The sequence below is a fragment of the Miscanthus floridulus genome, chromosome 4 (genome assembly GCF_019320115.1).
Source record: "Miscanthus floridulus cultivar M001 chromosome 4, ASM1932011v1, whole genome shotgun sequence".
NCBI classification, from domain to species: domain Eukaryota; kingdom Viridiplantae; phylum Streptophyta; class Magnoliopsida; order Poales; family Poaceae; genus Miscanthus; species Miscanthus floridulus.
Window position 1 is genome coordinate 30,189,723 of NC_089583.1, and position 24,026 is coordinate 30,213,748.

At 43.6% G+C, this 24,026-nt stretch overlaps 2 protein-coding genes across 4 annotated transcripts; both read right to left on the reverse strand.

Moving 5' to 3' along the window:
• Positions 1–1,905: 1,905 nt before the first annotated feature.
• On the reverse strand, positions 1,906–3,929 carry LOC136549569 (uncharacterized). 2 transcript variants are annotated; one of them, XR_010781954.1, is made up of 4 exons: positions 3,709–3,929; positions 3,287–3,610; positions 2,932–3,066; positions 2,604–2,741 (listed from the first exon to the last, which is right to left on the reverse strand). XR_010781954.1 is itself a non-coding variant. In XM_066540892.1 (2 exons), the coding sequence occupies exon 2, from the start codon at positions 3,578–3,580 to the stop codon at positions 2,003–2,005; it is 1,578 nt and encodes a 525-aa protein (XP_066396989.1). In that variant the 5' UTR covers positions 3,581–3,610; positions 3,709–3,879; the 3' UTR covers positions 1,906–2,002. The 2 variants fall into 2 exon arrangements, 1 of the variants encoding a protein (XP_066396989.1); XM_066540892.1 differs by having other exon boundaries at positions 1,906–3,610; positions 3,709–3,879.
• Positions 3,930–17,033: 13,104 nt separating this feature from the next.
• Positions 17,034–19,193, reverse strand: LOC136549570 (uncharacterized). 2 transcript variants are annotated; one of them, XR_010781955.1, is made up of 4 exons: positions 18,837–19,193; positions 18,415–18,738; positions 18,060–18,194; positions 17,732–17,869 (listed from the first exon to the last, which is right to left on the reverse strand). XR_010781955.1 is itself a non-coding variant. In XM_066540893.1 (2 exons), exon 2 carries the CDS (start codon positions 18,706–18,708, stop codon positions 17,131–17,133), a length of 1,578 nt encoding a protein of 525 aa, XP_066396990.1. In that variant the 5' UTR covers positions 18,709–18,738; positions 18,837–19,057; the 3' UTR covers positions 17,034–17,130. The 2 variants fall into 2 exon arrangements, 1 of the variants encoding a protein (XP_066396990.1); XM_066540893.1 differs by having other exon boundaries at positions 17,034–18,738; positions 18,837–19,057.
• Positions 19,194–24,026: the final 4,833 nt, after the last annotated feature.

The window sequence follows — 24,026 nt, forward strand, 5'->3', positions numbered from 1 at the left end:
GCTCAGCGACAACGCGAGGGGGTGGCCGACGAGCAGGGCTCAACGACAGCGCGGGTAGCGGTAGCTCAATGATGAAGATCCAATCAGCAGGACAAAGACCTTATGAAGATGGATGGCGCAACGAAGATTGCGCAACACAATCGATGATGCACAGGGGATGGCGATGTGGATGCAATGGCGAAGCGGACACATGGCTTGGAGAAATTTCAAACTAGGGATGTTAAATCAAACTGTAGGCCAGGGATTAATTGATAATAGTGACGGTTGTGGAGAAAATTTTCTCCGCAAGGGAGTAATGCTTACCCAGTCCTAGTTGCTTGATGCTGTGTAATTTGGCTAAACAGATTGTTGTTAGGAAAATGGACTACCCTACGTCTTATACATCAAACTGCACACGAGGGATTGAATGGTGGACACCATATATAGGAACTGGTATATGTATCTATATTTGGTAGCCTACATATATGGCACTTGTTTTTTCAGAAAATATATGTATCTGTATACGGTAGCCTACATATACGGTGATTGTTTTTCCACAAATATAGGAACTGATATCACGATAATGTTGCTTTAAGAATAATTAGGTACCATAGGTGTGAAAAACAGCAGCTTAGAAAAAACCCTAGGCTAGGATGGAGTTTTTAAAATTTCAAAAACACATTATTTTTGTAATAATGTAGTTTCAAAAAATTAACCTAAGATTTGTTGAATCCGTGAACCTCATTGTTTTCCAAAACCAAAATAATTTTGAAAAAATGTACGGTCTTCCAAAACTAAATAAATTTATATCCATATAAGGCCTAAGTTTTATTAGAAATTATTTATTAGGAGGGTGGTCTTATAACTGTCAGATTATAGCACAAAGTGACATGGACTCCTTTCGTCAAAGTAGCATTTCACAAGGAACTGAGAAGTCAGAAAAGTCTCCATCTTCACAACATGAAAGATTACACCTTGAAAGTGCCACTTCCTTTGCTGGCAATTTGTTGTTGATAAAGAAAATATACTAGTCTCTGTAGTATACTTATGGCATGTGCTAATCAGACTAGGTCAAGCTAGGCATATTAAAATGAAATCAAGCTATAGGCCAGGGATGAATTGTTGATAATGAGGGGTGTGGAAGGTCTGGACAAGGATAAATCATGTTTACCTAGTCCACATTGCTTGATGCTAAGACAGAAGGGAAGGGGGTGTGCAAGGTGAAGGAGGGAAATGAGTGAGGAAGGAGAGGGTCGGAGGTGGGTCACCGCTGGCTTTGATGAAGACAAATAGAAACGGAAGAGAGAACAGAGTAGGGGTGGAACCCTAGCCTAGGTTTAACGCGATTGGGATGAGCAGGTTGTGGATTTTCTCATATTTAAAGTGACGGTGGGGTAAGGAAGTCCACCTCAGAGAATGGGCTGATTTTTGGGGCATTCTTGTTTACCCATCCGCCTCTATAAATAGATATACAAAGGCAGTTGTTGGGCGTGAAGTCTATAGTGAACTCTAGAGATGGTAGTTTTGGTCTCCTCAAATTGGTTATGTAGTGCAGTATACATTATTATGGTAGAAGGGGAAGGGATCCTCAAAGCATAACAATTGCAGCATGCACAACCAACAAAGAAAAAGGAAAGTAGACAACAAAAACAAAAGGAAAGGAAAGACAGACATAGCAATAAAGAAACACAGATGCAGTGCACAGAGTTAACTATATATTTTCTCCTTCCACTAAATCCACTCCATCATGATTCCAATGTAATTGAGTACTTCCCTGCATATCTCAGCTGATGACAAACCAACAATATCAATATAAGAGACAGTGAGACAAGTAAACTAAGACACAGTTGCCTAAGTTCCTGATGTAGAACATACATACTTCATTACTTCCTTACAAATACATAAACAATAAAGACTATTGGAATGTAAAATTAAGATTCTTTATGTTATTCATAGCTTCGCTCCACTTGCTTTTGCATTTGGAGCATTTAACACTAAGACTCTACCTTGAGGATATCTATGCTTATATGTTTCTCACAGGTTTTGCTTTTCTTTCTAGTAACTGAGTTTCCTTTTCTTTCCGCAACCAGTCCATGAGAGAACTTTTCAGATGGATGGGCACATCGGCACCCCATAAGTTGATGAGGTGAGTGAGCACACCTAGAAAGTTCCCAATCTTCTGATCCTGTCCTCGAAGCAGTTTTCTATTTGTAGGCCCCCTAAAAGTTCTCTGTGCACTCATGCTTGTTCTCCGTGTGTTTATGCTTGGCTTCTCAACATGAATCCGTGCGGCCCCATGTTTAGACCTCCAAATCATTTGGTATACGGATGCTTCATCATTGTGGCAGAAGTAATCTATGGCCTTTGCTAGCATAATCTCTTCCAGTTGCTCCAAGGAGATGTCCATATGCAAGACATGTTGCTGACCACCAACTATCTCTACTGTTTCAGAACTTTTATTCAGTGGTAGCATGTCTTCAGAAGAGCCATGGGGTGCAAAAACAATTCCAGCTTTCAGATATGGAGAATTTTGCAGAGACATTGTGCCTTCAGACAGTGAGGTCTTTTGCTTGCTGTAAACTGAATCTGAGACTTGCCACTGCAAATTAAATTCAATTACTGGTTCTAATGAAACATCTGATGATCCTGCCATGTTTAGGTTGCTAAAATGTGGAACCTCATGGTGTTGTTGCTGCTTGCAACATAATGGTTTCGGGCGAAACCATTGAGATGCAATGTTGTGAAGATTGTACAAATGTTCCCTGTGGTTTGAATAAGCAAATGGCGCCCATGAGAGGTCGTGAGTAGGTAGTTGAGTAAGTTCGTTGGTAATATTTTCAACTATAAATTTGACATGAGGGGCAAATTTAAACAACTGCAAACTCCTAACTGCAATCCCAACTATGTCTGTACTCTCTGAAAGCTGCACTATCATACTAAAGTAGATATTACCCTCTGTTGTACCATCTTTCTTGATAAATATTATGTCAACCTCTGTTCCTTGCTCTGCAGTACTATAGGGGATCAACCGTAGTTGACACAAAGGCTGTCGGCTTCCACGAACAATTTTATGGTGAAGTTGCTTGCCTGCAAAAAGATTATTGATAAGGGAGCCAAAGGGCATGATGTGACATAGTGGTGCGCCGCCAAGCTCAATGAGTCTCAGGAATTCACTAGCACCATCTGCATACCACTCAAATCGTTTAACAACAGATGGGTTCAACTCATCGTTGTTGCGGTTAAAGACGGAGAAAACAAATGACTTGGTAGCATGTCCAATCCGTTTAGGAATGGAGGAATTCCTTACCTCCTGTTCCATATGTTCTTCTTCGAGAATTCTCTGCTTACATTTGTGCAGTTTCTCATCACACTCTTGTGCAGCACGCTTCAGCTTCTTTTGCCAACGCAACACGGATGTATCAGTGATCTGCCATTTATTAGACGTCTCAAGAGCAGCTTCCAGCCTGATGTGTGCCATCTCAAGCCTCTCTATGTTTCTGATTCCATTTGTTTCCTCTTTGTCCTCATATTTTTTAACAAGGCCAGATAATATTTGGCTAAATGACTCCTGGATAACCACAGAACTGACCATCTCCGCCATTGGGATTCAAGCTTCTGTAGCACTCCTTCCCTGGTAAGAAAAAATATATATAGCAGTTTGCATAAGAGATTAGATATGTGAACATGGATATGAAGCAAAGATTAGGTAAGTGGGATGCAAGAATCTACCTCTACCAAATTGCATGAAAACTGTGGACAGGTTTCCTGGGTACAGAGAGATATATTCTGGATGTTATATTCGAACTGAGTAAAATATGGTGAGAACTTTAGAAGACAATAGAGTGGCCAAGTCGTGGGAGAAACAAAAAGAGGCACACAGTTCACAAACATAGAGGGGTTCTTATAGAAATTCCTGATAATTTGGTACCAAAAAGAGGTAGACAGGTCATTAACATGAAGGGACCATTCCCGCAATGATAGGTCATAGACACAACATCGACATTTATGGGTCCGATAGCAAGGTGTATATGGAAGAAATGGTCTTCACAGGGGTAGAACTCGAGTAGGATTACTTGAAGAAATTATGTATTCCAACATAGTTGGTGAGAATGAATCAAGTGGTCAAAACTTAAAGAGGGCCCCTTTGGATATCATAGTTTCAAAAGACACTGAACGCCAGAAATTGTAGCTTTAGAAACCAGAGGTGTGAAAAAACCATGGCTTGGAGAAAAAAAGGTCAGACTAGGAATTTTAAATCAAACTGCAGGACAGGGATTAATTGATTATAGTGAGGGCTGTGGAAAAATTGTTCCACAAGGGCATAATGCTTACCCAGTCCTAGTTGCTTGATGCTATGTAATTTGGCTAAACAGATTGTTGTTAGGAAAAAGGACTACAATGCATCAAATTGCAGTGGAGGGATTGAACGTTGGGCACTATATATAGGAGAACTAGTGTATGTATTTGTATATGGCAGGCTACGTATACAGTAACTGTTTTTCCACAAAATACAAAAACAGATATCATGATAGTGTTGCTTTAGAAACCGGAGGTAAGAAACACCACGGCTTAGAAAACAACCCAGCATGGAGTTTTTTTAATTTCCAAAAACATGTTAGTGTGGTAATACAAAAGGTTCAAAAAATAAAGCTAGGATTTGTTGCATCCAATTGCATCATTGTTTTCCAAAACCAAATTATTTTGAAAACTGTAGTATTTTTCCAAAACTAAAAAAATTGTATCCAAACAGGGCCTAAGTTGCGTGAGAAATTATTAGGAGGGTGGTCCTATAACTGTCTGATTAGAGAGGAAAGTGACATCGAGACCTTTCGTCAATGTAGCATTTCATAAGGACCTCAAAAGTCAGAAAAGTCTCCATCTTGACCACATGAATGATGATTGACACCTTGAAACTGCCACTTCCTTTGCTGGCAATTGGTTGTTGATAAAGCAAATATACAAATCTCTATAGACTTATGGACGTCACACTTGGGATGTTAAAATTAAATCAAACTGTGGGCCAGGGTTTAATCGATGACAGTGAGGAGTGTGGAAGGTCCAGGTGAACAATGTTTACCCGTTCCTGATTGCTTGAGGTTGTGCGTGGTTTTGGCTTAATAGATTGTTGTTACAAAAAAGAAATACACTATATAGGATGCGTCAAACTGCAGGTAAAGGATTAAATGTTGGGGGAACAAAACGTTTTTTTAGGGAAGCTTTATTTATAATAAAGTTATGCTTGCATTTGTGCAGTTTTTCATCAGAGTGTTGCGCAGCACGCTTCAGCTTCTTTTGCCAACGCAACATGGATGTATCAGTGATCCGCCATTTATTAGAAGTCTCAAGAGCAGCTTCCAATCTGACGTGTGCGATCTCTAGCCTCTCTAAGTCTCTGATTGAATTTCTTTCCTCTTTCTCCTCATACTCCTCGATAATTGCAGAACGACCATCTCCGCCATTGGGATTAAAGCATCTGTAGCACTCCTTCCTGCTACGAAAAAATATAGCAATATGCTTAAGATATTGGATATGTGAACTTATTTCGCAAAAAATGTGGACTTGGATATGAAGGAAAGATTAACTAAGTGGATGCAAAAATCCACCTCAACCAAATTGCATGAAAACTGTGGACAGCTTTCCTGGGTACAGAGAGATATATTCTGGATGTTATATTTGAACTATGGAGTAAAATATGGTGAGAATTTCATAAGATGATGATAGAGTGGCCCAAGACGTGGGAGAAAAAATTGGTGACACAATTCACAAACGAGAACTGCTCCAATACTCCTCTTTTTAAAATGTGCACATATCTCAAAGCAACCAATCCAATTAATAATTTGTTCTAAATTGTTTTCCTCTTGGGTCCAGCGTGGCCCAACCCGGCACGTCCAAACCAGCCTGAGTCCAGCACTGATCTTGCCAAGCCAGCTACCCCAGACCCCCTTTGTACGGAGTCGTTCTGTTAACTCGTTGAAGGAGACGGCATCGGCCATCGGGCATTCCCGAGCAGCGGCAGCCTGCGGATCGACCAGCAGTAGAGGATAATTGGAGCTTACCGCAACACTTCCGGTTCCCGCCTTCCAATCCCATTGCCACCTCCTTCCCCTCCACAACGGGGGTGCCATTAGGTTCCTAGACAGAAGGTCCGGCGGTGTCGTTCCGTTTCGTGTGATGGAACATGGAAGTCCACCGGCTAGGCATATTTCGAATGAAATTGATTGAGGAGATTATATTTTCGCCGACAAATCATATAGAGAAGGCGTTGAAGCCTGAAGGCATCATTGCAAGCATGTAATCCTCTGAAAAAATTCATATTGATTTTGGTCATGATCAAGTTTGTGTTGCGCTCCGACGCCGTGCTTGGCAATGGCCTCCACGAGACTATGATGGCACGGACGACTTAGACCGGAGCTGAGCCGAAGGCCTGGAACATGCCATCTCCTTCAACAAGTTAATGGAACAACACCGAACAAAAAGGGAACGGCACCGAACAAAAATGGTCCCGGGAGAGCTACTTTAGCTTTGGGTCAAGGCTGGACTATGGCTGGGTTGGATGGACCAGCCCATGCGAGACCCAAAATAAAAAAATTAAGAAAAAATATTTAATCAGATTAGCTGCTTTGAGATCTGTGCCATTTTTAGAAAAAGGAGTATTGGAGCAATTCTTTTCACAAACATAGAGGGGTTGTGGTCGAAATACCCAATAATTTGGCAGCAAAAACAAGTACAAAGGTCATTAATGTGAAGGGACCCCAACCCCCCGTGTCGTCTTTACAGGGTGACTCGGGGGCGACCTAACCACCATCGCCAGTTCCTCCTACCACGCTTGCTCTCCGGCCACTACCGCCGCTCCATGCGGTGGTGCCCAACAAGGCCTCCCTCTGTAGCACGTTCCTCCTCCTTCCTTATTTTCTCTCCTCGTTTTCCCATGTTCAAGTCACGCACGACGACGGCAAGTATGGCGGCGGTGAGCACGGGGGTCAGAAACTAGCTAGATCCATGCCCCTGGCCCCAGATCCAGCAATGACAGTCCCGAATCTACCTGCTCGGTGGTCCAGCGTGTGGCAAGCGATGGACGTGGCGGCCAATGGACGCAGTGGGTGAGCCAGCCGGTGGTAGGTGGCCTCGCCCCACCAGCAAGGCAGCCTATGGGAGGCATGCAGGCTTGGCCATAGCACTGGCCTGTAGTAGCACGACAGGGATGAGTAGGGGTCGAGCTGATATGGTCCCCTGGATCTAGTGTCCGCTCCCGGTGGCTACACTCCGCAAGCCCCTTGACGGTGGTTGGCTCAGGTCTGGACGGCTGGAGCGTTCAAAGGCCCCTTGCCACTGCATCGTGTTCAGGAGGCATGGAGGGGGCCAGCACGACAATTGTGCTGCCCATCTTCATCTTCATCCTAGCCACTAGGCCACAGCACCCCGAGGTCTCCTTTGGGGTTGGCAAGGTCCAGTTCATGCTGGGGGAAGGGCTGGATGCGATTTGGGCATGGATACCTGCTTCCACAACTACTCCATGGTCTTCATGCTGCGCGTCGGCCGCAGAGCTCGAGTCCTTTGGTCGATTCATTTTTGCACTGGGGCACAAGCTATCGGGCGGTCTGGTCTGGCCATGGCTGGCCGAAGTGGTTGCGGGCTCCTTCTCATCGATAGCAAGTTCATCTTGTCAGGTTGCGCTCTGTGTGGGCTTCCGTAGGCATGTGGAACCTAGCTCAAAACCCTACCTAGTTACGATAGTGCATATGGTAGCATATACCTCCCTGGAGGCATCATTGTAGATTTCATCTCGTGCCATCGCGAAAGCCATTCCGAGCTTGCTACATTAGCTAGGCAGGTCTGGGGGCGAAAGCCCTTACAAGCCTGGTGCTCCAGTCATCGATGGTGGCATCCGTGGACGTCACTTCCCTTCTTGGAAGCATTGATACAAGCACGCCTGCTTCTGTCTACGCCCGGGGAGACCTTGTGCTCTCTCTGGTTGCTCTCCCACCCCCATCTTGTTATTGGTGCAACTACCCTCCTACCCCTTGGGTTTTGCACACACTGCTTACTGCTAGGTGCTGACCATCAATGTCATGCTCTATTGTTCTCTAGCTCACTTGAGTACTTCACCTCATCATATGTTGGGTTATGGGGACCTTGATCTCCTCCTCTATATCTCCTTATTCTCCGCCTGACGATCCACCCCCTTTAAGGCTTCCTTCCCCCAAATGGTGTAGGTGGGCGTCGGTTAGACCCTAGATGCTTTCTTAGGCGATGCAACTCACGGCTATTGCCTATTGGCTCTGACTCATTGCCTTATAACTTCCTGCCAATCGTCTGTCGGATCCGACTCAATACCTTAGAACTGCATGTGGTTTAGAAATCTTTAGAGTCTGCCTTTGGTGCTGACATAGCTCAGGAAGTAAAGCTTCCACTCGCTCCGATTAATAGGTTGTGCCAGTAGTGGAACCATGTTGTTTTTGTTAATGTTGTAATCCTTCTCTCCCACTTGTCATGTACTTCTCTGACCTTCATGGGTCATCCCTGTAACAGGTGTTTGCCCCCTCCATTCCTGACCTCGCCAGTATCAGTGGAAAATTATTCAAATGGGGACTTTTTGTCCCCCTGAATTATCTTCAATAAAAATGTGAAGGGACCATTCCCACAATGATAGGTAGGCAGATGATCGACATTTAAGGGTCTGATAGCAACGGGTGAGGAAGAAATGGTCTTCTATCAGAGGTATTTGACTTATTAAGTGGCGAGCATGAATCAAGTGGTGAATACATGAAAAGGGCCTCTTTGGATGTCAGTATCAAAAGACACTTATAGCCGGAATGTGCAGCTTTGGAACTAGAGGTGTGAAAAGCCATGGCTTGGAGAAAGTTTCAAACTAGGGATGTTAAATCAAACTGTAGGCCAGGGATTAATTGATAATAGTGAGGGTCTGGAGAAAATTTTCTCCACAAGGGAATAATGCTTTCCCAGTCGTAGTTGCTTGATGCGGTGTAATTTGGCTAAACAGATTGTTGTTAGGAAAATGGACTACACTACATCTTATGCATCAAACTGCAGACGAGGGATTGAACGGTGGGCACTATATATAGGAACTGGTATATGTATCTATATATGGTAGCCTACGTATATGGTGATTATTTTTCACAAAATATGTGTATCCTACATATACGGTGATTGTTTTTCCACAAATACAAGAACTGATATCAAGATAATGTTGGTCAAGAGAACACAACCCGCTTGAGCCACAAACCGGCAGTGTTGGTTGATAGTACACTGTCGTCTTGTACCAAGAACCGACAGTGTTTGTCGAGAGAACATTGTCAGCTCATGTAAAGAACTGGCAGTGTTGGCTCAACTGGACACTTCCGGCTCGTGTCACGAACCAGCAGTGAAATTTATGATCACTGCCGGTTTATAAGAACTGGCACTGATGTGTACCCCATCACTACTGGTTTGGTTGTGCTGGTTCAAAATGTAGCAGTGAAGGGGTGTTTGAATGGCAGTGATTTGAAGATCTGAGGTAGTGTTCAGAAACCATAGGTGTGAAAAACCACAGCTTAGAAAAACACCCCAGGTTAGGATTGAGTTTTTAAAATTTCAAAAACACATTCTTTTTTTAATACCATAGTTTCGAAACATTAAGTTTAAGATTTGTTGAATCCAAGAACCTCATTGTTTTTCAAAACCCAATTATTTTGAAAAACTGTATTGTTTTCCAAAACTAAATAAATTTATATCCAAATAGGGCCTTAAGTTGTATTAGAAAATATTATTAGAAGGGTGGTCCTATGACTGTAAGATTATAGAGCAAAGTGACCAGGGCTGGCCCTGGTATTATGGTGGTCTGGGCCGAGAGAAAAGTGGGGTCCTATTCCTAGTATATGTATGCAATTTTTTTCTCAAATCTGAAGCTAATGTCATACATTTAGCAAACAGAAATACTTAACGGTATATTTGGATCCTTATTTTCCATGCATTATAGTACCTTTCTACAAAATATATGTGTCCTCATAAACGAAAATGGCCATTATTGGTAAATATATGAGGGAACTTCCAGATTCTTCTCAATCCACCATAACTTTTTTTGGTTATACGTTCTGAAAACTCACAGTGGCAAAAATACATGATTGTGAAGTGTCTCAAATATATTGAATCTACAAGGACTCAGGAGAGTATTGGACAAAGTAGGCTATGGCTAGGGGTTTTAGTTTCAAGAAGAGAATAGGATGTGCATGAGGGTAAGAAGAAGCCGTACATGCTTTTCAATAAAAGGAATAAACTAATCTTGATACTGAACTCCAGCTGGTTAGAAAAATGACATGGACTCCTTTCCTCAAAGTAGCATTTCACAAGGAACTCAGAAGCCAGAAAAGTCTCCATCTTCACCACATCACAGATTACACCTTGAAAGTGCCACTTCCTTTGCTGGCAATTTGTTGTTGATAAAGAAAATGTACTAGTCGATCTCCATGGTAAACTTATGGAATGTGCTAATCGGACTAGGTCAGCCTAGGGATATTAAAATTAAATCAAACTGCAGGCAAGGGATTAATTGTTGATAGTGACGGGTGTGAAAGGTCTGGACAAGGATCAATAATGTTTACCCGGTCCACATGGCTTGACGCTATGCGTAATTTTGGCTTAATAGATTGTTGTTACAAAAAAGAACTACACTACATCTGATGCATGAAACTGCAGATAAGGATTAAATGTTGGGCACAAAAGGGAAGCTTTATTTAAAATAAGGCTATAACCTTTGTACCAAGATAGTACACAGAGTCATTACATATATAGCTCAAGATATAGTCGTGCTCCCCCACCATCAATTTCATATTGTTAGTGAAGGGGAATAGAATTGGTGGGATAATTGGATATATTGTATTGGGCCTCATGGGCTGGAGCGTTCAAAGGCCCCTTGCCATTGCATCGTGTTTAGGAGGCGTGGAGGGGGCCAGCACGACAATTGTGCTGCCCATCTTCGTCTTCGTCCTAGCCACTAGGCCACGGCACCACCTTGGTCTCCTTCGGGGCTGGCAAGGTCCAGTTTACACTGGGGGAAGGGCTGGATGCGATTTGGGCATGGACACCGGCTTCCACAACTACTCCAAGGTCTTCACGCTGCGCGTCGGCCACTGCAGCTCGAGTCCTTTGGTCAATTCATTTTCGCGCTAGGGCACTAGCTGTCGGGCGGTCTGGTCTGGCCATGGCTAGCCGAAGTGGTTGCGGGCTCCTTCTCATCGATAGCAAGTTCGTCTTGTCAGGTCGCGCTCTGTGTGGGCTTCCATAGGCGTGTGGAACCTAGGTCAAAACCCTACCTGGTTACACTAGGCCAGCGACGATAGCGCATATGGCAGCATATCCCTCCCTAGAGGCATCATTGTAGATTTCAGCTCCTGCCATCGCGAAAGCCATTCCAAGCTTGCTACATCAGCTAGGCAGGTCTGGGGGTGAAAGCCCTTACAAGCCTGGTGCTCCAGTCATCGATGGTGGCATCCGTGGACGTCACTTCCCTTCTTGGAAGCATCGATACAAAAATGTCCGCTTCTGTCTATGCCCGGGGCGACCTTGTGCTCTCTCTGGTTGCTCTCCAACCCCATCATGTTATTGGTGCGACTACCCTCCTACCCCTTGGGTTTTGCACACACTGCTTGCTGCTAGGTGCTCACCATCAATGTCATGCTCTATTGTTCTCTAGCTCACTTGAGTACTTCACCTCATCATATGTTGGGTTATGGGGACCTTGATCGCCTCCTCTATATCTCCACATTCTCCGCCTGACGATCCACTCCCTTTGAGGCTTCCTTCCCCCAAATGGTGTAGGTGGGCGTCGGTTAGACCCTAGATGCTTTCTTAGGCGATGCAACTCACGGCTGCTGCCTATTGGCTCTGACTCAATGCCTTATAACTTCCTGGCTATCGTCTGTTGGATCCCACTCAATACCTTAGAACTGTATGTGGTTTAGAGTTCTTTAGAGTCTGCCTTTGGTGCTGACATAGCTCAGGAAGTAATGCTTACACTCGCTTCGATTAATACGCTGTGCTGGTAGTTGAACCTTGTTGTTTTTGTTAATGTTGTAATCCTTCACTCCCACTTGTCATGTACTTCTCTGACCATCATAGGCCATTCCTGTAATAGGTGTCAGCCCCCTCCATTCCAGGCCTCGCCAGTATCAGTGGAAAATTATTCAGATGGGGACTTTTTGTCCCCCTGAATTATCTTCAATAAAAATGTGAAGGGACCATTCCCACAATGATAGGTAGGCAGATGATCGACATTTAAGGGTCTGATATTAACGGGTGTGGAAGAAATGGTCTTCTGTCTGGGGTATTTGACTTATTAAGTGGTGAGCATGAATCAAGTGGTGAATACATGAAAAGGGCCTCGTTGGATGTCAGTATCAAAAGACACTGATAGCTGGATTGTGTAGCTTTGGAACCAGAGGTGTGAAAAGCCATGGCTTGGAGAAAGTTTCAAACTAGGGATGTTAAATCAAACTATAGGCCAGGGATTAATTGATAATAGTGAGGGTTGTGGAGAAAATTTTCTCCGCAAGGGAATAATGCTTACCTAGTCATAGTTGCTTGATGTGGTGTAATTTGGCTAAACAGATTGTTGTTAGGAAAATGGACTACACTACATCTGATGCATCAAACTGCAGACGAGGGATTGAATGGTGGGCACTATATATAGGAACTGGTATATGTATCTATATATGGTAGCCTACGTATATGGTGATTATTTTTCACAAAATATGTGTATCTGTATATGATAGCCTACATATACGGTGATTGTTTTTCCACAAATACAAGAACTGATATCACGATAATGTTGGTCAAGAGAACACTACCCGCTTGAGCCACAAACCGGCAGTGTTGATCGAGAGTACACTGCCGACTTGTACCAAGAACCGACAATGTTTGTCGAGAGAACATTGCCAGTTCGTGCAAAGAACCGGCAGTGTTGGCTCAACTGGACACTTCGGGCTCGTGTCACGAACCAGCAGTGAAATTTCTAATCACTGCCGGTTTATAAGAACTGGCACTGATGTGTACCCCCATCACTACTGGTTTAGTTGTGCTGGTTCAAAATGCAGTAGTGAAGGGGGGCTTTGAATGGCAGTGATTTGAAGATCTGAGGTAGTGTTTAGAAACCATAGGTGTGAAAAACCACAGCTTAGAAAAACACCCCTGGTTAGGATTGAGTTTTTAAAATTTCAAAAACACATTATTTTTTTAATACCATAGTTTCGAAACATTAAGTTTAAGATTTGTTGAATCCAAGAACGTCATTGTTTTTCAAAACCAAATTATTTTGAAAAACTGTATTGTTTTTCCAAAACTAAATAAATTTATATCCAAATAGGGCCTTAAGTTGTGTTAGAAATTGTTATTCGGAGGGTGGTCCTATAACTGTAAGATCATAGAGCAAAGTGACCAGGGCCGGCCCTGGCATTATGGTGGTCTGGGGCGAGAGAAAAGTGGGGGCCTATTCCTAGTATATTTATGCAATTTTTTTCTCAAATCTGAAGCTAATGTCATATATTTAGCAAACAGAAATACTTAACAGTATATTTGGATCCTTATTTTCCGTGCATTGTAGTACCTTTCAACAAAATATATGTGTCCTCATAAACGAAAATGGCCAATATTGGTAAATATATGAGGGAACTTCCAGATTTTTCTCAATCCTCCCTAACTTTTTTTGGTTATACGTCCTGAAAACTCAGTGGCAAAAATACATGATTGTGAGTGTATCAAATATATCGAATCTACAAGGACTCAGGGCTAGGGGTTTTAGTTTCAAGAAGAGAATAGGATGTGCATGAGGGTAAGAAGAAGCCGTACATGCTTTTCAATAAAAGGAATAAACTAATCTTGATACTGAACTCCAGCTGGTTAGAAAAGTGACATGGACTCCTTTCCTCAAAGTAGCATTTCACAAGGAACTCAGAAGTCAGAAAAGTCTCCATCTTCACCACATCAAAGATTACGCCTTGCTGGCAATTTGTTGTTGCTAAAGAAAATGTACTAGCCGATCTCCATGGTAAACTTACGGAATGTGCTAATCAGACTAGGTCAGCCTAGGGATATTAAAATTAAATCAAACTGCAGGCAAGGGATTAATTGTTGATAGTGACGGGTGTGAAAGGTCTGGACAAGGATCAATAATGTTTACCCGGTCCACATGGCTTGATGCTATGTGTAATTTTGGCTTAATAGATTGTTGTTACAAAAAAGAACTACACCACATCTGATGCATGAAACTGCAGATAAGGATTAAATGTTGGGCACAAAAGGGAAGCTTTATTTAAAATAACTCTATAACCTTTGTACCAAGATGGTACGCAGAGTCATTACATATATAGCTCAAGGTATAGTCGTGCTCCCCCACCATCAATTTCATATTGTTAGTGGAGGGGAATAGAATTGGTGGGATAATTGGATATATTGTATTGGGCCTCATGGGCTGATTATATAGGGTACATAGGACTAACACCCTACGTGTATAGACAATGTGGCACTATTCCTATTTACTCTAACTTCCCCCCGTAGTCATAGCGAGAGCGCTGCAGACAGTGACACTAGAAAAGAAGCTGACAAGCTAACATCATCCCGTAGTCATAGCAGTCGATGCGTTGCATATGCTGTGGCTGGAGAAGAAGCCAATGAGTCCTCATGCAAGGCGGTAGCCCTTTGTGTCGATGTCGAGATAACCCAGCATGAGGGCGCAAAAGCCGTGGTCGAAGAAGCCGTGCTGGAGATGGCCAAGGTCGATGTAGTTGTGCTCAGGTTGCCATGTCGATGGAGCTACAGATGCACAAGGGGATGATGGAGATGTGCTGAGGCAGTCGTCGTTGTGGGAGGAGGCGATGCCGAAGTCGATGCAGTCAGGGCCATCGTGAACGTAGAAGAAAGGCGACGACACAAACGAGGCAGATGGGGTGGGAATAAGAGGGTCGATACCGAAGTCGATGCAGTCTGGGTTTGCTAGACCTAGCAACGTGTCGGGATGAAAGAGCACGTCGGTGTTGCCAATACCAGGCGTACAAGGTAGAAGGCCCCAACCATGCATCAGCGTCTAAGAGACAAGATGGTGACGCTAATGACGTGGCTATGCTAGACGAAGCGGAGTAGCAAACGTGTCATCGAGCAGGGCTCAGCGACAACGCGAGGGGGTGGCCGACGAGCAGGGCTCAACGACAGCGCGGGTAGCGGTAGCTCAATGATGAAGATCCAATCAGCAGGACAAAGACCTTATGAAGATGGATGGCGCAACGAAGATTGCGCAACACAATCGATGATGCACAGGGGATGGCGATGTGGATGCAATGGCGAAGCGGACACATGGCTTGGAGAAATTTCAAACTAGGGATGTTAAATCAAACTGTAGGCCAGGGATTAATTGATAATAGTGACGGTTGTGGAGAAAATTTTCTCCGCAAGGGAGTAATGCTTACCCAGTCCTAGTTGCTTGATGCTGTGTAATTTGGCTAAACAGATTGTTGTTAGGAAAATGGACTACCCTACGTCTTATACATCAAACTGCACACGAGGGATTGAATGGTGGACACCATATATAGGAACTGGTATATGTATCTATATTTGGTAGCCTACATATATGGCACTTGTTTTTTCAGAAAATATATGTATCTGTATACGGTAGCCTACATATACGGTGATTGTTTTTCCACAAATATAGGAACTGATATCACGATAATGTTGCTTTAAGAATAATTAGGTACCATAGGTGTGAAAAACAGCAGCTTAGAAAAAACCCTAGGCTAGGATGGAGTTTTTAAAATTTCAAAAACACATTATTTTTGTAATAATGTAGTTTCAAAAAATTAACCTAAGATTTGTTGAATCCGTGAACCTCATTGTTTTCCAAAACCAAAATAATTTTGAAAAAATGTACGGTCTTCCAAAACTAAATAAATTTATATCCATATAAGGCCTAAGTTTTATTAGAAATTATTTATTAGGAGGGTGGTCTTATAACTGTCAGATTATAGCACAAAGTGACATGGACTCCTTTCGTCAAAGTAGCATTTCACAAGGAACTGAGAAGTCAGAAAAGTCTCCATCTTCACAACATGAAAGATTACACCTTGAAAGTGCCACTTCCTTTGCTGGCAATTTGTTGTTGATAAAGAAAATATACTAGTCTCTGTAGTATACTTATGGCATGTGCTAATCAGACTAGGTCAAGCTAGGCATATTAAAATGAAATCAAGCTATAGGCCAGGGATGAATTGTTGATAATGAGGGGTGTGGAAGGTCTGGACAAGGATAAATCATGTTTACCTAGTCCACATTGCTTGATGCTAAGACAGAAGGGAAGGGGGTGTGCAAGGTGAAGGAGGGAAATGAGTGAGGAAGGAGAGGGTCGGAGGTGGGTCACCGCTGGCTTTGATGAAGACAAATAGAAACGGAAGAGAGAACAGAGTAGGGGTGGAACCCTAGCCTAGGTTTAACGCGATTGGGATGAGCAGGTTGTGGATTTTCTCATATTTAAAGTGACGGTGGGGTAAGGAAGTCCACCTCAGAGAATGGGCTGATTTTTGGGGCATTCTTGTTTACCCATCCGCCTCTATAAATAGATATACAAAGGCAGTTGTTGGGCGTGAAGTCTATAGTGAACTCTAGAGATGGTAGTTTTGGTCTCCTCAAATTGGTTATGTAGTGCAGTATACATTATTATGGTAGAAGGGGAAGGGATCCTCAAAGCATAACAATTGCAGCATGCACAACCAACAAAGAAAAAGGAAAGTAGACAACAAAAACAAAAGGAAAGGAAAGACAGACATAGCAATAAAGAAACACAGATGCAGTGCACAGAGTTAACTATATATTTTCTCCTTCCACTAAATCCACTCCATCATGATTCCAATGTAATTGAGTACTTCCCTGCATATCTCAGCTGATGACAAACCAACAATATCAATATAAGAGACAGTGAGACAAGTAAACTAAGACACAGTTGCCTAAGTTCCTGATGTAGAACATACATACTTCATTACTTCCTTACAAATACATAAACAATAAAGACTATTGGAATGTAAAATTAAGATTCTTTATGTTATTCATAGCTTCGCTCCACTTGCTTTTGCATTTGGAGCATTTAACACTAAGACTCTACCTTGAGGATATCTATGCTTATATGTTTCTCACAGGTTTTGCTTTTCTTTCTAGTAACTGAGTTTCCTTTTCTTTCCGCAACCAGTCCATGAGAGAACTTTTCAGATGGATGGGCACATCGGCACCCCATAAGTTGATGAGGTGAGTGAGCACACCTAGAAAGTTCCCAATCTTCTGATCCTGTCCTCGAAGCAGTTTTCTATTTGTAGGCCCCCTAAAAGTTCTCTGTGCACTCATGCTTGTTCTCCGTGTGTTTATGCTTGGCTTCTCAACATGAATCCGTGCGGCCCCATGTTTAGACCTCCAAATCATTTGGTATACGGATGCTTCATCATTGTGGCAGAAGTAATCTATGGCCTTTGCTAGCATAATCTCTTCCAGTTGCTCCAAGGAGATGTCCATATGCAAGACATGTTGCTGACCACCAACTATCTCTACTGTTTCAGAACTTTTATTCAGTGGTAGCATGTCTTCAGAAGAGCCATGGGGTGCAAAAACAATTCCAGCTTTCAGATATGGAGAATTTTGCAGAGACATTGTGCCTTCAGACAGTGAGGTCTTTTGCTTGCTGTAAACTGAATCTGAGACTTGCCACTGCAAATTAAATTCAATTACTGGTTCTAATGAAACATCTGATGATCCTGCCATGTTTAGGTTGCTAAAATGTGGAACCTCATGGTGTTGTTGCTGCTTGCAACATAATGGTTTCGGGCGAAACCATTGAGATGCAATGTTGTGAAGATTGTACAAATGTTCCCTGTGGTTTGAATAAGCAAATGGCGCCCATGAGAGGTCGTGAGTAGGTAGTTGAGTAAGTTCGTTGGTAATATTTTCAACTATAAATTTGACATGAGGGGCAAATTTAAACAACTGCAAACTCCTAACTGCAATCCCAACTATGTCTGTACTCTCTGAAAGCTGCACTATCATACTAAAGTAGATATTACCCTCTGTTGTACCATCTTTCTTGATAAATATTATGTCAACCTCTGTTCCTTGCTCTGCAGTACTATAGGGGATCAACCGTAGTTGACACAAAGGCTGTCGGCTTCCACGAACAATTTTATGGTGAAGTTGCTTGCCTGCAAAAAGATTATTGATAAGGGAGCCAAAGGGCATGATGTGACATAGTGGTGCGCCGCCAAGCTCAATGAGTCTCAGGAATTCACTAGCACCATCTGCATACCACTCAAATCGTTTAACAACAGATGGGTTCAACTCATCGTTGTTGCGGTTAAAGACGGAGAAAACAAATGACTTGGTAGCATGTCCAATCCGTTTAGGAATGGAGGAATTCCTTACCTCCTGTTCCATATGTTCTTCTTCGAGAATTCTCTGCTTACATTTGTGCAGTTTCTCATCACACTCTTGTGCAGCACGCTTCAGCTTCTTTTGCCAACGCAACACGGATGTATCAGTGATCTGCCATTTATTAGACGTCTCAAGAGCAGCTTCCAGCCCGATGTGTGCCATCTCAAGCCTCTCTATGTTTCTGATTCCATTTGTTTCCTCTTTGTCCTCATATTTTTTAACAAGGCCAGATAATATTTGGCTAAATGACTCCTGGATAACCACAGAACTGACCATCTCCGCCATTGGGATTCAAGCTTCTGTAGCACTCCTTCCCTGGTAAGAAAAAATATATATAGCAGTTTGCATAAGAGATTAGATATGTGAACATGGATATGAAGCAAAGATTAGGTAAGTGGGATGCAAGAATCTACCTCTACCAAATTGCATGAAAACTGTGGACAGGTTTCCTGGGTACAGAGAGATATATTCTGGATGTTATATTCGAACTGAGTAAAATATGGTGAGAACTTTAGAAGACAATAGAGTGGCCAAGTCGTGGGAGAAACAAAAAGAGGCACACAGTTCACAAACATAGAGGGGTTCTTATAGAAATTCCTGATAATTTGGTACCAAAAAGAGGTAGACAGGTCATTAACATGAAGGGACCATTCCCGCAATGATAGGTCATAGACACAACATCGACATTTATGGGTCCGATAGCAAGGTGTATATGGAAGAAATGGTCTTCACAGGGGTAGAACTCGAGTAGGATTACTTGAAGAAATTATGTATTCCAACATAGTTGGTGAGAATGAATCAAGTGGTCAAAACTTAAAGAGGGCCCCTTTGGATATCATAGTTTCAAAAGACACTGAACGCCAGAAATTGTAGCTTTAGAAACCAGAGGTGTGAAAAAACCATGGCTTGGAGAAAAAAAGGTCAGACTAGGAATTTTAAATCAAACTGCAGGACAGGGATTAATTGATTATAGTGAGGGCTGTGGAAAAATTGTTCCACAAGGGCATAATGCTTACCCAGTCCTAGTTGCTTGATGCTATGTAATTTGGCTAAACAGATTGTTGTTAGGAAAAAGGACTACAATGCATCAAATTGCAGTGGAGGGATTGAACGTTGGGCACTATATATAGGAGAACTAGTGTATGTATTTGTATATGGCAGGCTACGTATACAGTAACTGTTTTTCCACAAAATACAAAAACAGATATCATGATAGTGTTGCTTTAGAAACCGGAGGTAAGAAACACCACGGCTTAGAAAACAACCCAGCATGGAGTTTTTTTAATTTCCAAAAACATGTTAGTGTGGTAATACAAAAGGTTCAAAAAATAAAGCTAGGATTTGTTGCATCCAATTGCATCATTGTTTTCCAAAACCAAATTATTTTGAAAACTGTAGTATTTTTCCAAAACTAAAAAAATTGTATCCAAACAGGGCCTAAGTTGCGTGAGAAATTATTAGGAGGGTGGTCCTATAACTGTCTGATTAGAGAGGAAAGTGACATCGAGACCTTTCGTCAATGTAGCATTTCATAAGGACCTCAAAAGTCAGAAAAGTCTCCATCTTGACCACATGAATGATGATTGACACCTTGAAACTGCCACTTCCTTTGCTGGCAATTGGTTGTTGATAAAGCAAATATACAAATCTCTATAGACTTATGGACGTCACACTTGGGATGTTAAAATTAAATCAAACTGTGGGCCAGGGTTTAATCGATGACAGTGAGGAGTGTGGAAGGTCCAGGTGAACAATGTTTACCCGTTCCTGATTGCTTGAGGTTGTGCGTGGTTTTGGCTTAATAGATTGTTGTTACAAAAAAGAAATACACTATATAGGATGCGTCAAACTGCAGGTAAAGGATTAAATGTTGGGGGAACAAAACGTTTTTTTAGGGAAGCTTTATTTATAATAAAGTTATGCTTGCATTTGTGCAGTTTTTCATCAGAGTGTTGCGCAGCACGCTTCAGCTTCTTTTGCCAACGCAACATGGATGTATCAGTGATCCGCCATTTATTAGAAGTCTCAAGAGCAGCTTCCAATCTGACGTGTGCGATCTCTAGCCTCTCTAAGTCTCTGATTGAATTTCTTTCCTCTTTCTCCTCATACTCCTCGATAATTGCAGAACGACCATCTCCGCCATTGGGATTAAAGCATCTGTAGCACTCCTTCCTGCTACGAAAAAATATAGCAATATGCTTAAGATATTGGATATGTGAACTTATTTCGCAAAAAATGTGGACTTGGATATGAAGGAAAGATTAACTAAGTGGATGCAAAAATCCACCTCAACCAAATTGCATGAAAACTGTGGACAGCTTTCCTGGGTACAGAGAGATATATTCTGGATGTTATATTTGAACTATGGAGTAAAATATGGTGAGAATTTCATAAGATGATGATAGAGTGGCCCAAGACGTGGGAGAAAAAATTGGTGACACAATTCACAAACGAGAACTGCTCCAATACTCCTCTTTTTAAAATGTGCACATATCTCAAAGCAACCAATCCAATTAATAATTTGTTCTAAATTGTTTTCCTCTTGGGTCCAGCGTGGCCCAACCCGGCACGTCCAAACCAGCCTGAGTCCAGCACTGATCTTGCCAAGCCAGCTACCCCAGACCCCCTTTGTACGGAGTCGTTCTGTTAACTCGTTGAAGGAGACTGGCATCGGCCATCGGGCATTCCCGAGCAGCGGCAGCCTGCGGATCGACCAGCAGTAGAGGATAATTGGAGCTTACCGCAACACTTCCGGTTCCCGCCTTCCAATCCCATTGCCACCTCCTTCCCCTCCACAACGGGGGTGCCATTAGGTTCCTAGACAGAAGGTCCGGCGGTGTCGTTCCGTTTCGTGTGATGGAACATGGAAGTCCACCGGCTAGGCATATTTCGAATGAAATTGATTGAGGAGATTATATTTTCGCCGACAAATCATATAGAGAAGGCGTTGAAGCCTGAAGGCATCATTGCAAGCATGTAATCCTCTGAAAAAATTCATATTGATTTTGGTCATGATCAAGTTTGTGTTGCGCTCCGACGCCGTGCTTGGCAATGGCCTCCACGAGACTATGATGGCACGGACGACTTAGACCGGAGCTGAGCCGAAGGCCTGGAACATGCCATCTCCTTCAACAAGTTAATGGAACAACACCGAACAAAAAGGGAACGGCACCGAACAAAAATGGTCCCGGGAGAGCTACTTTAGCTTTGGGTCAAGGCTGGACTATGGCTGGGTTGGATGGACCAGCCCATGCGAGACCCAAAATAAAAAAATTAAGAAAAAATATTTAATCAGATTAGCTGCTTTGAGATCTGTGCCATTTTTAGAAAAAGGAGTATTGGAGCAATTCTTTTCACAAACATAGAGGGGTTGTGGTCGAAATACCCTAATAATTTGGCAGCAAAAACAAGTACAAAGGTCATTAATGTGAAGGGACCCCAACCCCCCGTGTCGTCTTTACAGGGTGACTCGGGGGCGACCTAACCACCATCGCCAGTTCCTCCTACCACGCTTGCTCTCCGGCCACTACCGCCGCTCCATGCGGTGGTGCCCAACAAGGCCTTCCCTCTGTAGCACGTTCCTCCTCCTTCCTTATTTTCTCTCCTCGTTTTCCCATGTTCAAGTCACGCACGACGACGGCAAGTATGGCGGCGGTGAGCACGGGGGTCAGGAAACTAGCTAGATCCATGCCCCTGGCCCCAGATCCAGCAATGACAGTCCCGAATCTACCTGCTCGGTGGTCCAGCGTGTGGCAAGCGATGGACAGTGGCGGCCAATGGACGCAGGTGGGTGAGCCAGCCGGTGGTAGGTGGCCTCGCCCCACCAGCAAGGCAGCCTATGGGAGGCATGCAGGCTTGGCCATAGCACTGGCCTGTAGTAGCACGGCAGGGATGAGTAGGGGTTGAGCTGATATGGTCCCCTGGATCTAGTGTCCGCTCCCGGTGGCTACACTCCGCAAGCCCCTTGACGGTGGTTGGCTCAGGTCTGGACGGCTGGAGCGTTCAAAGGCCCCTTGCCACTGCATCGTGTTCAGGAGGCATGGAGGGGGCCAGCACGACAATTGTGCTGCCCATCTTCATCTTCATCCTAGCCACTAGGCCACAGCACCCCTAGGTCTCCTTTGGGGTTGGCAAGGTCCAGTTCATGCTGGGGGAAGGGCTGGATGCGATTTGGGCATGGATACCTGCTTCCACAACTACTCCATGGTCTTCATGCTGTGCGTCGGCCGCATGAGCTCGAGTCCTTTGGTCGATTCATTTTTGCACTGGGGCACAAGCTATCGGGCGGTCTGGTCTGGCCATGGCTGGCCGAAGTGGTTGCGGGCTCCTTCTCATCGATAGCAAGTTCATCTTGTCAGGTCGCGCTCTGTGTGGGCTTCCGTAGGCATGTGGAACCTAGCTCAAAACCCTACCTGGTTACACTAGGCCAGCGACGATAGTGCATATGGTAGCATATACCTCCCTGGAGGCATCATTGTAGATTTCATCTCGTGCCATCGCGAAAGCCATTCCGAGCTTGCTACATTAGCTAGGCAGGTCTGGGGGCGAAAGCCCTTACAAGCCTGGTGCTCCAGTCATCGATGGTGGCATCCGTGGACGTCACTTCCCTTCTTGGAAGCATTGATACAAGCACGCCTGCTTCTGTCTACGCCCGGGGAGACCTTGTGCTCTCTCTGGTTGCTCTCCCACCCCCATCTTGTTATTGGTGCAACTACCCTCCTACCCCTTGGGTTTTGCACACACTGCTTACTGCTAGGTGCTGACCATCAATGTCATGCTCTATTGTTCTCTAGCTCACTTGAGTACTTCACCTCATCATATGTTGGGTTATGGGGACCTTGATCTCCTCCTCTATATCTCCTCATTCTCCGCCTGACGATCCACCCCTTTAAGGCTTCCTTCCCCCAAATGGTGTAGGTGGGCGTCGGTTAGACCCTAGATGCTTTCTTAGGCGATGCAACTCACGGCTACTGCCTATTGGCTCTGACTCATTGCCTTATAACTTCCTGCCTATCGTCTGTCGGATCCGACTCAATACCTTAGAACTGCATGTGGTTTAGAAATTCTTTAGAGTCTGCCTTTGGTGCTGACATAGCTCAGGAAGTAAAGCTTCCACTCGCTCCGATTAATAGGTTGTGCCAGTAGTGGAACCATGTTGTTTTTGTTAATGTTGTAATCCTTCTCTCCCACTTGTCATGTACTTCTCTGACCTTCATGGGTCATCCCTGTAACTAGGTGTTTGCCCCCTCCATTCCTGACCTCGCCAGTATCAGTGGAAAATTATTCAAATGGGGACTTTTTGTCCCCCTGAATTATCTTCAATAAAAATGTGAAGGGACCATTCCCACAATGATAGGTAGGCAGATGATCGACATTTAAGGGTCTGATAGCAACGGGTGAGGAAGAAATGGTCTTCTATCAGAGGTATTTGACTTATTAAGTGGCGAGCATGAATCAAGTGGTGAATACATGAAAAGGGCCTCTTTGGATGTCAGTATCAAAAGACACTTATAGCCGGAATGTGCAGCTTTGGAACTAGAGGTGTGAAAAGCCATGGCTTGGAGAAAGTTTCAAACTAGGGATGTTAAATCAAACTGTAGGCC